Genomic DNA, 11,764 nt, shown 5'->3' with positions numbered 1-11,764 from the left:
GAAATATAATATGTTAGGTTATAATTTTTTTAAAAAATATATTATCTATTATGTAATGTAGTATAAATTATATATTACTACAAAATAATAATTATATAATATTTTTAACATAAATCATATTCATAAGTAAATTAATAATAATGTATTGTCAACTAAATATTAGTAGGTAACTACAACTAGTTTTATAATTTATAAATATACAATATCAAACACATTTTAAACAATTATTTAAATTAGAATCCAATTTTTTAATCGACTAACAAACACATATCTAAAAATATGAAATATAACTTTGTTTTAATTGAAGACCTGATAAGAGAAATAAAAAATTTTAAAGTTTCATTTGCGAAAATGTCAAAAAGGTTTCAAAATTGTAAAAATATCAAAATGAAATTATATAATAGAAAAAAAATGACAAAAGACAATAAAATTAAGTACAAACAAGAATGCAAAGATATAGGCTTAAAAAACAACTAGAATTCCACAAATACACCCTACCTAAATATTCTAGAACCACAAATACATAGTATCTAAATATTCTAGAAGTAAAAGTTAAAAATCACTCAATATGGACCTTTAATACTTCCAACTATATATAGAATTCGTGTATATGAGAGAAGACGATGACCAGACGGTGGGGGTCATTAGAAACTTATGGATGTATAAACTTCGTCCAAGGTGAGAAAGAGAAAAATTGATTGTACCAATGAAGTCGTTGTTAGTAAGTGAGTATTTAAAAAAATTGTAACTTCAGGACGATGTAACTATTGGAGATTGATTGCTTTTGATATCAAACCAGTTGTAGAGAGTTTTATGGTCTTCATTCCATGTGATATTTTGCTCATAGGATCTTGAAAGCCAACTTTAAAAATTATCAATCCTATAACGCATTATTGAAAGCGATGCTCGAAGTAGAAACAAAAGTAAACGAGCGAAAAAGGTCGGCGACCTGGCAAGGGTGGTCGTCAAAAGCTAGTCCAGACGATGGAATTCAAGAAAGGGTTGTTGAACCAACGATCGCAAACATGAGGCTGAGAAGGAGAAAAAGAGATTTTGGAGGACGACTAAATGAAGAAGATGAAGAAGATGAGTTTGAGGATTTTTTTTAATCTTATTTTAATAATAATGATAGTGATAATGATAATAGTAATAATAATAATATTATTAATATTAATATTAGTAATAAATTGAACAATATATATATACTCACACATGTTTCAAATATATGGTCCCAAAATAAATTCAAACTTAAAAACTAAAAAGGTAACATTTTGAAATTTAAGGATTAGATCCAAAACCTATCAATTAAAAAGATATTTTTACTAAATTTAAACCTCTTATTAAAAAAAAAGTATGATAATTACAATAGATATCACTTTTAGCGCTAATAATTGAAGTGTATAGAAATATTTTTTAAAAATTAAAAAATATAACAAAATCTATCAATGATAGACTCATAACTTCTATTAGTGATAGATCCTATCATAGATAAACTCTTATTAGCGATATGATTTATTATTAATAGACTCTGAGAACTGAAGCTCAATCTTGCTATATTTGTAAAAAAAATTTTGTATTGAACTATATGTGCTAATATTTTAGACCTCATTACTATATATATATAATTTTCCTTTATAATTATGGATAAAGGCAATCAAATAGATTGATGGAGACAAACCTAGAAGGTTCATGAACAACCAACACTCCGCTAAATATGATTCTATCCCCCAAGAAGGAAGGAAGAAGAAGAAGGAAAAAAAGAACACACACACAATATTTCAAACCAAATTTGCCGACGGTGACGGATTGACGGCGAAGGTGGGTTGATAAATATAATATTTATGAGCATAAATTAAGAATTAAATATAATATCACGTGACTCCTAAATAAAGAAAAAAGACCTTCAATTTCTTTTTTTTTTTCTTTTTTTTCTTTTTTTAAATTCAAAAGGACTTTCAAAATTCAAACTTTACTACCAACCACTAAAAAGCAAGAGAGGAGAGAGAAAATCTTGCCGACTTACCCACGTGATTAAAATGACATTAAAACCTAATAATAGTAATAAATAAAAAGAAAAAAAAATTGAGCTCACAATCAATAACGGCGGATTGTCTTGGTCCTTAGGTTGGCGTCTTCATCTTAAACATTTCAAACGTGCGTTTTTTATTTTTTGATTTTCTTCTACACGCATACATATAAATAAACATTCATTCTTCGTTGGATTTTTCCATTTCTATCTGCAAAATCTCATCGTTTTCCGATTCCTACAACTCACCGGCGATTTTTCTCATCTGGGTCTCTCTTTTTCTCTCAATCTTCAAATTTGCTTTGTTTTAATGGCGGTTCTTCCCATTTCCATGGAGCAAAATTGCAACTTGGAACTTCGTCTCTCTCCTTCTTCTTCAACATTCTACCCCCACAATCATTCCGACGACCACCGTCACCACCACCACCCTCATCTCCACCAGTTCTTGTAAGTTTCCTTTTTTCTCTTTCCCTATAAATCTTTATATATGTGTGAAAAAGTATTTATTTTGGGTTGTTTTGTTATGGCAGGGATGATGAATTTAACAAAAATTCTCAGCAGCAGATGACCATTTTCTATAATGGTAGAGTTTGTGTTGCGGATTTTACAGAGGATCAGGTACTTTTCTTCTTCATGTTCTTCATTTTTTGTTATGTTTTGAGGATTGAATTAGATAATAATGGGGGGAGGAATTAAGATTTGTAATTTATGAACTTGTTGGTGATTTCAGGCTAAAGCTATAATAATGCTTGCAACAAGACATGTTGAGGAGAGATCGAAAAATCCTCAACAGAAATTGGAACGATCAACGTCACCGGAGCAGTGTAATGTTGAAGCTGTTTCTGGTTCTGGTTCTGGGCTCTCCATGAAGAGATCTTTGCAGAGGTTTTTACAGAAAAGGAAGAACAGGATTCAATCTGCTTCACCTTACCATCATTAATCATTCATTGATCCACTTTCTTTTTCTTTTCTTTCTATTACTTTTTGAGATGATTGAATATGTAACAACATTTTAGAGTTGTAATTTGTAGAGAACTTACTTTTCTGGTGTTCCTTCAATGAAAATTTTGAATGATATAAAAAAAAAAGTTCATTGTTTGGATCTTGCCACATTTAACTCTTGTTTCCCCTCCCCGCCTTTAAACTCAAGATCTAGAACTTGAATGCTTTCGAAACGTAGCCGGTACATGATTGAGTTATAGAATGACTCAAGTATGGGGGAAATTTATATGTAAATATTGATATTAATTTGAACAAATCTGAAAAGTTCGATCTAGAAAAGGGGGAAAGAGAAGTTGAATGTTGATAACAAAATTGGAATTTGATGTTTATGATCGTAAACAATTAAGCCATGTTAAGATAGCTTCTGCACCTTTTTGCCAAGAACAATCCAACATCATGTCATGAGCAACTCCTTGTACACAGATTGGTGTCACACCGTAAAACCTGCCTGTTTCATTCAATCCTTCAGCATCCTACACAAGAAGAAACAATTTTCCATCCATTACAAAAGGGGATTTGGATTTAAATGTAGCAATTAAAGATTTTGTTGAATAACAGTTTTGTTTCCAATTCTTAAGAATTATGCTTGAAATTAACCCTTAAAACCAAAAACAAAATCATTACCGGGTAGAGGCCAAATTGATATAAACCAGGACATGGAAGATGAGTAAACTTGGAAATAAATTTACCACAATGAAATCATCACTTGCGCCAAGCACTAGTACTTCAATGCAAGATTTGGGCAGAGAAGGTACTGGAAGAGAAGCATTCAACTTCCTCAGATCAAATAATGGCATCCTTGAGCTTTTTTTCATCAGTTCTTGATATCTGAAAGAAAGGTTTTGGGAAGAACGGAAGTAAAATGTTTGTTTCATTTGATAGTGAAGGGACTTTAGAGTTCCGAGCAGATAAGGTTTGTTATTCTTCGGTTTATAGATGCAAGTTATGATACACTACGTTTGGTTTTGAGTGGAAATAAATAGCTTACTTTTAAGGGAACATCAAGTTAGAGTAAGCTGAAAACTCAAGTATAACATCTACATACAATTTGCAAAAGAAACTCAAACAACTTGATGTTACTCTGTATCGACAACGTAAAACGTACAAGTTATAAACGAACTCGGGTTTTGTGTTGTGGCGGAAGCAACCATCGAACAGAATAATATACTCTCCGCCTTAATGTAATAGTCATAACATTCAATGAACTAAATGGTATTTCCATTTTACTTCAACACTCTTCCCCCTTTTTTTAGTGAATAAGGAATCCCTTGTTTTCTTGCAATAACCCCGTTGCTTTCTTATCCAACTAAGCTATCAAATTTCCAATGCACTTATGGAGTGGAAACCTAGCAATGATCGCAACAACTAAATTAGCTTTGGCCATTTCAAACTATACAAACCGCAAAACAAGATGATCCTCCATTGTCACAGAGAAGAATGTCTCCTTGCAAAGAGGAAGAGATGTTTGAAAAGCCTTTGCTGCCAAACTGAGTGTCACCTACTCGAAGTAAAACAAGATAGTCATGAATCGCTAAAATATATGGGAGCACATTAGAATGTTCAAGATTTAGTAAAAATATGTCATGTTCACTGATGTTTTCAGTGAAATACCTTTATAGAACAAATATGAGCAGGAAAAATAGAAGTCACTACCAAAAGCACGCCTATTTATGATATTCCTAATGAACCAAGAACAGTCTATACACTTATAGAAAAGGATGCACAAGCCACGCAGCACTAGTTATTATTTCTCAAATTCACGAGCAATTACCTTAAAAGCAGCAATGGGTTTCGTAAAGAGATAGCGTTGTACGAGTCCACTAAAGAAGAGAAGAAAAATTCCGAGTTAGTTTGATCATTTTCATGAATAAACAATTTTGAACTGAGCAGCATGGATTTACCTGTTGCCAGAGGGAGGTACAGAACAGATAAGAACAGCTCCAGTAAGCCTTGGGAACAATTTTTCTGCATCTACATCATGCATTTGGTATGAAATCTCAAATCAGGATGCAAAGGATTCTTAGGATAAGATATGAAATGCACATGTGAAAGGTTTGACCTCATTACATAAAACCATATAATTTAAAATGGTGACAGATAAAATCTCCACATTTTACAAACCTATTGGATTATGAATTTGATTGGCCCCCAGTTATTAGGAGGTATGTGAGAAAAAGAAAGAGAGGAGGTGAATGAAATGTAAATGATAATGATTGTGAAAGGAATTTAGTTAGTTAATGGGGAGTAACGGATTGTATGTGGGCCCGAGGGGAAGACTCAATTAGTTAAATTGAGGGAAGCTATATTTAGACAGTATGAGGTGAGTATGATTTTCATCTTTTTGCATTATATTGAGGTGTAGCTCAGGGAGCTTGTAAGGGAGGGAGTCTCGACTTCCTTGGCATTTTAACCTAAATAGTGAATAGATAATCCGAGTTCTATCATTTTGGTATCAGAGCTGCCGCTCCTTGGGGGATGGTGAAGAAAATGGAGGCTCGAATGCCTGCGATTGAAGAACAACTCACTCTGTTACAAGTGGGAATGGAGTCTTGGATGGACCAACGATTTGCAAAAATGCAGCAACTGATGGGAAGTTCCATGGCAGCCCGATTTGAACGATAGGGGAGCCTATGGAATAGAGAATGATATTAGCACTTGAGGCACGGTCAAGGAGAGGAGGTACGGTAGAAGATGGAGGAAAATCAGCGTCGTCTAAACTTACAGTGACTGATAAAGGCAAACAACCAGCAGTTGAGGAAGCAGAGCAAATGGGGAGTACATCTGAAAGGGAAAAAAGAGAGGTACCCTTGTTTGACACGCGTTTAAGAAAGTTTGAGATACCGATTTTCAAAGGAGAGGTGGGACATGATCTGCTTGGATGGTTCCATCGAGTGGACGGTACTTTGTGGTTAATCACCTGAGGGAGAAAGATAAACTCGATGCTGCAGTGCTTTGCTTGGAAGGGGAGTCACTAGAATGGCATCAGTGGGAGGAAGAACGAACGCCGATGGATACATGGGCGAAAATCAAAGAGCAACTGCTGTTCCATTTCTTATCGACGAAGGAGGGAGATCAATGAGTGCAGTTCCTCAACCTAAAACAGGAAGGGACAGTAAAGGCTTATCAGTGTAAGTTTGAACAATTATCTGCGCCAGTGAAAGACTTGCCTGATGCAACTTTGGAAAGAAAATTCGTAAGTGGGCTAAATTAGGATATCCAAATAGAAATGAGAATGTTTAAGTTGGTGGGTCTTAAAGAGAAAATGGGAATGACCCAATTGATCGAAGACACTGAAGACGCCCAACGAAAGAAATGAGAGGGAGGAAGCCCAAGCACACCTGACAAGACAGTCGGGTCAAATTCGACCTCAACCCAAGGCAAACTCAAGCTCGGGGGCAACTAGAACCATTCCCCTCAACCCTAATTGCAACTCAACTACCTCACCAAACACGGTGACTTTATGCAACGTGAACGGAGAATCATTCACAGTGGGGTCGTACTAGTGACTATCAGATAGCGAAATGCAAAGTCGGAGAGATAAGGGCCTATGTTATCGATGTGATGAAAAGTATAGTGCGGGCCATCGATGCAAAAAGGAGTTAAACTTATTGGTGTATCACGACGAAGAAGAATGGGAAACCGTGACCAAGGCAATCGAGGAAGCGACCATAATAAAGGAAATACCCTGGCTACATTAGAGACACTAGTTATCAACCCAATGGAAGTTGAATCAGCTGAATTGTCCCTCAACTCATAGGTAGGGCTGGATTCTCCCAAAACAGTGAAACTGATGGGCATGGTAGGAGAGAAGAACGTGGTAATAGTAATTGACAGTGGAGCATCTCATAACTTCATTGATGAAGAGCTAGTGAACTCACTTAATCTGCCTCAATCTGCAACCTCAAGTTATGGAATCATGTTGGGTACAAGGAAGTCTGTTCGAACGACCGATATATGCAAAATGTGTGGTTCTCAATCTCCCTAATTTGACTGTTATTAATGATTCTTTTTCCTTTTTCGTTGGGCAATGCTGATGTTATTTTAGGGGTTCAATGGTTGATGACGTTGGGACGAGTTGAATGTGATTGGAATACCTCAGAAATGGAGTTTCAAATTAGCGAATGGAGGATCCAACATAAGGGAGATAGAATCTTAGTGAAGTCATAAATATCCCTTAAGTCAATGATGAAATACGTGAAAGAAGAAGGCCAAGGAGTATTACTTGAGTTGAACGCAGTGAAGGCACGAATTCAAGAGGACCAGCACAACCTTATGCGACAATTTCAATCAGTGTTCAAACCGATTGAGGGATTACAGTCGTTGAGGCATCATAACCAGGCCATCAAACTAAAACAAGGGGAAGGATCTGTGACTGTATGACCATACCATTACCCTCAGTTCCAAAAGGATGAGATTGAACGTCTAGTGGAAGAAATGTTGGCAACTAGCACCAACCCCTTCTCCAACCCCGTTCTCCTAGTCAAAAAGAAAGATAGAAGCTGGAGATTTTGTGTTGATTATTGAGCCCTTAATCAAGCTAAAGTCCCTGATAACTTTCCAATCCCTATTGTTGATGAACTTCTCAATGAGCTAGCAGGTGCCACTGTATTCTCAAAGATTGATCTCAAGTATGGCTATCATCATATTCGAGTGATACCAAGGGACATCCATAAAATGGCCTTCAGAACTCATGAAAGGCATTACGAATTCTTGGTAATGTCATTTGGCTTACGAAACTCCCCATCAACATTCCAATCGATAATGAATGATATACTACGCCCTTACTTATGGGGGAGCAACGGATTGTATGTGAGCCCGAGGGGAAAGATTCGATTAGTTAGATTGAGGGGGGCTATATTTAGTCGGTATGAGGTGAGTATGATTTTCATCTTTTTGCATTATATTGAGGTGTAGCTCAGAGAGCTTGTAAGGGAGGGAGTCACAGCTTCCTTGGCATTTTAGCCTAAAAAGTGAATAGATAATCCGAGTTCTATCAGAAATATACCAATTTAGACCTTATTTCCTTTTGGTCAAGAAGAGATTGATGAAAATGAGCTACCTGAAGAATCACCATGTTTGCTGTTTGCTATGTAATACTGTACAATAAGACCTCCAAATGAGTGTCCAAGCAACACTGGTGGTGTACTAAAACTTCTATGAATGAAGTCAGCAATATCACTCGCATGTGTCTACTACAAAATTTAGAATGAAGAATAAATAAGAAGGCCACCGATACATCCAAATAACAGAGAAACATCCAGCTAAATTACCTGGAGAGTACCAGCAACAGATGCAGATGGGGTATCACTTTCACCCTGTGAATTCATAACAAGTAAGAAAAATATGATGGGATGTTTTTAAATCACCAATTGACCCAAAAACTTCCCCTCACTTGTGAATATGAAATAAGTAGAAGACCAATGAGTGGAAATCAATATTAATTACGAAATAAATACATTGCAATAAGTGGAAATCACATTCACCCTCCTAGACCAGATGCTTCTATACCATCTTTAACTTACCGATAGACCTAATATTATATCATTATATCATCGAACAAATGCAAATAGTTTACAGTTTTTTTTAGCCCACAACAGCAAATTGATACACAATGAGATGAAAATGGTCTGAGTAAGGCAATTTAAACATAGAATCAGCAATTAGGTATGAACTGAGAAAGCCATCCAAACCCAATTTCAGAAATGCTAATCAAACCCCTAAATAATACCTCATAAAGAATGGAATCAAGTGATAACGAAGATTTAAGAGGAGAGGGAAACCCACCTGACCCAACAAGCTGATGGCATAGCAATCGAACCCAGAAGCCGAAAAGAATGGCAGCCAGTGTTCTGCCCAAGACCAAGCAGCGTGGTAGCTTCCATGGAGAAAGATCAGAGGTGGGCGTTCTACATTTGAAGGCATTGATTGGGCTGATTTCGGCGAACCCTTTTGCACAATCACCTCCATTTGAAGACCAGAGGGGAGTTCGTGGAAAATGCGGTTCTGTTCCTCCTTCAGCTTGAATGGAACTCGCATTTTCTGGGGTCTAATGAGCTCGGCATTTGCCCTGACGATGGGTTTTGGAGTGGGAATTTTGGGTTGGAAGAAGGAAATGGAATGGATAGAGGGAAGAACAGCCATGAATTTGAAAATTTTGTTCGTTCAGGTCATTTACACAAAACCTTCGCCTTCGCCTTCGCCTTGGTTGCAGTGCAGTTGCAGTTCGGATCCCAGAGAATAAAATAGTTTTTTCTTTTGTTTATTTATTTATTTTTGTTAAATTACATTTTTAGATTCCAAAGTAATAATTTGGTTTCGGAATTGTAGTGGATAAAAATTTAGTCTATAAATTTTAATAAATTAGAGTAAATATCAGTTTAAACTCCTGTAAAAATATATCAAGAGTTTCATAAATCAACTAATTAAACCTCAATTTTTTTTTGACCAATTTTAACCTTAGATTGTAATTTGAAATAATTTAGTTTCTTTTCATAAAATTTAATTGAATTTCTTAAATCAAAATGCAATTCAAATTGGTTGATAAATGAAAAAGACTAAGTCGTAATGTAATACTCTAAAAAAATTGTAATATAATAAAAAAGTGATACTTAACCTTGATGAGATTTTTTATTGTAAAAACTAAATTACTATCATTTTCAAAACATATAGACTATATTACTCATTACATTTGAAAAATTAATGTCTCGTTTGATAAATATTTTGTTTTTTGTTTTTAGTTCTTGAAAATTAAGTTTATTTCATCGATATTTCTTACCATGATTTGCATTTTTTTAAGTACATTGATTGAATTCTTAACTAAATTCTAAAAACAAAAACAATTTTTTGAAAGCTACTTTTTTTAATTTTTTAAACTATTGATAAAAAGTAGATAATAAAGAAGAAACTTGTGGTGGGGTAGTGTCTATAGATTTAATTTTCAAAAAAATAAAAATAAATAAAATGGTCATTAAACGAGATCTAAAAGATTAAAAAATTGAATGTAAAGGTTAAATCGTTACAAATTAAAATTTAGAGACTAAATTGCTAAATTCAAAACAAGAAATAAAAGAAAAAAAAGTTTAGGGTTTGTTAGCAAAAATTGGAATTCAACCAAAAAGAAATTCTATTCCACCTTTTATAGTAATTTTAAATAGGTATTTGGTAGCAAATTTAGAAGTTATGTATTTATTCAAAATGTGTTTAGTGAAAGAGGTTCATGCGGTGGAGACGAGAATAGCGCAACAAAATTCTCCATTAATATGGTACGAGTCGGGGATATTATATATAGGACTATTTTTAATATATGAAAATATATCAACTTATTTATAAATATAACAAAATGTCACTATTTATTATGTCCATATCAATAGATGTTATTGAGAAAGAAGTTTGAATCCTCTCACTTCTAAAGCACTGCCTCCTCGAAGTACAACCTACTTATACATTGTATACTAGTTTCTACAACATGACATCAAAGTAATATTAGTCACACAAAAATAAAGTACAATACCTCCTTCATCACCTTGCATTTAGTATATCTTTGAACTTAAAAAAAATCTTCCACCTATAGAGTAGGTCCAATCAAACCCCAAAATTAAAGTTTGGGTAAGTTGCATTTAGAGGGGTGATCATCGGGTGTGCGGTGTCGGTTTTGGGTCGGTGTTCGTCGGTGCATGGGTGCTTGCTACCACCGTTCGTCTAATCACACGGTCGACGAAGCAGGTGGTTTCATCGGTGAAAATAAGTAGTTGAAGTAAAAAAAAGAAAAAAAAAAAGGATGAAGAAGAAAATAAGAAAGGGAGAACAATAACTAACGAAAACAAAGATTGAGAAGAAAAAAGAATGAAGGAATGGAGAAGAAAAAAAAATGGAGAGTGAAAGAGAGGGAGGGTAGTGTTTCAAAATTTGTGAGAGAGATGGGCCAAAGGAAAAGAAAATGGGGAAGAAGAGAGAGAATGGGGAAGCCTGTGTGAGAGAGGTAAAGAGGAGAGAGAAGGAGAAAAAAGCAACGATGATTATTGGAAGTTTGAAGAAGGGAGAAGATACTCTGTGTAAAATAATAATTAGTTTCCGAAGTTGGGAGAAGGAAGAAGATATTTTATAATAAAAATATATTATATTTATATTTATATCCTATAATATATAAACCAAAAAGAATATAATACTTATATTCGGCCCGTAGCTGTCGGTTTCGATCTACATGTTGGTCAGAGGTGGTCGATTTTTAACAGTATTTTGACTAGGGGTATTCAAAAAATCCGATGACCTGAAAAAACCGATCAACCCAACCCAACTCGTGCGGTTTAGGTTAGGTTGGATTTAAATAAATGAAAATTTTATGGGTTAAATTAGTTTATGGGTTCACCTAATATAACTCAAACCAATCCGAATTTATTATTAACTTTAAAAAATATTTTTTTTCTTACTTATAACACAATTACTTATACATATATTGATTTTAATTTTATTTAATTCCCATATTTTTGAATAATTTATTATTCAACAACTCTTAGAAGTAGTTTCTTTATACTTTAAAGAAAATTTTCCCTATATAAATTGAAATTGAGTTTTTAATCTTAATTCAATATATGAAAAATAATTAAATTAGACTTTTACATATTTACGTTTTGCTTCTTTTTAGAATAATATTTTAAATAAATTACGTGATTAACCCGAACCAACTCAACCCAAATATTTCATGGTTGGGTTGGATTTGGTTCATATTTTAATAAAGGT

At 34.3% G+C, this 11,764-nt stretch overlaps 2 protein-coding genes across 2 annotated transcripts; one reads left to right on the top strand and one right to left on the bottom strand.

Annotated features, from left to right (window-relative positions):
* The first annotated feature begins 2,226 nt into the window (after nt 1–2,226).
* Nucleotides 2,227–3,136, top strand: LOC120084236 (protein TIFY 5A-like). Its single transcript, XM_039040135.2, has 3 exons — nt 2,227–2,473; nt 2,557–2,644; nt 2,757–3,136. Exons 1-3 carry the CDS (start codon nt 2,337–2,339, stop codon nt 2,964–2,966), a joined length of 435 nt encoding a protein of 144 aa, XP_038896063.1. The 5' UTR covers nt 2,227–2,336; the 3' UTR covers nt 2,967–3,136.
* A 105-nt stretch (nt 3,137–3,241) lies between these two features.
* LOC120084234 (alpha/beta-Hydrolases superfamily protein) lies at nt 3,242–11,033 on the bottom strand. The gene is made up of 8 exons (XM_039040134.2): nt 8,813–11,033; nt 8,299–8,343; nt 8,088–8,217; nt 4,930–4,999; nt 4,800–4,848; nt 4,429–4,526; nt 3,718–3,856; nt 3,242–3,501 (listed from the first exon to the last, which is right to left on the bottom strand). The coding sequence occupies exons 1-8, from the start codon at nt 9,167–9,169 to the stop codon at nt 3,355–3,357; spliced, it is 1,035 nt and encodes a 344-aa protein (XP_038896062.1). The 5' UTR covers nt 9,170–11,033; the 3' UTR covers nt 3,242–3,354.
* Nucleotides 11,034–11,764: the final 731 nt, after the last annotated feature.

The sequence above is a fragment of the Benincasa hispida genome, chromosome 8, assembly GCF_027475165.1.
Source record: "Benincasa hispida cultivar pf3 chromosome 8, pf3_genome.v1.1, whole genome shotgun sequence".
NCBI lineage: Eukaryota > Viridiplantae > Streptophyta > Magnoliopsida > Cucurbitales > Cucurbitaceae > Benincasa > Benincasa hispida.
This window is presented reverse-complemented; position numbering and strand designations above follow the sequence as displayed.

Bases quoted from the DNA above. Each gene is read 5' to 3' on its own strand.
- LOC120084234 (XM_039040134.2), bottom strand. From the start codon at position 9,169: ATGGCTGTTCTTCCCTCTATCCATTCCATTTCCTTCTTCCAACCCAAA. The intron at 4,527-4,799 runs GTAATTGCTCGT...TACTTCGAGTAG, and splicing joins AACCCATTGCTGCTTTTAAG to GTGACACTCAGTTTGGCAGC. The intron at 3,502-3,717 runs GTAAATTTATTT...CTTCTTGTGTAG, and splicing joins CAAGTGATGATTTCATTGTG to GATGCTGAAGGATTGAATGA.
- LOC120084236 (XM_039040135.2), top strand. From the start codon at position 2,337: ATGGCGGTTCTTCCCATTTCCATGGAGCAAAATTGCAACTTGGAACTT. The intron at 2,474-2,556 runs GTAAGTTTCCTT...TTGTTATGGCAG, and splicing joins CCTCATCTCCACCAGTTCTT to GGATGATGAATTTAACAAAA. The intron at 2,645-2,756 runs GTACTTTTCTTC...TGGTGATTTCAG, and splicing joins CGGATTTTACAGAGGATCAG to GCTAAAGCTATAATAATGCT.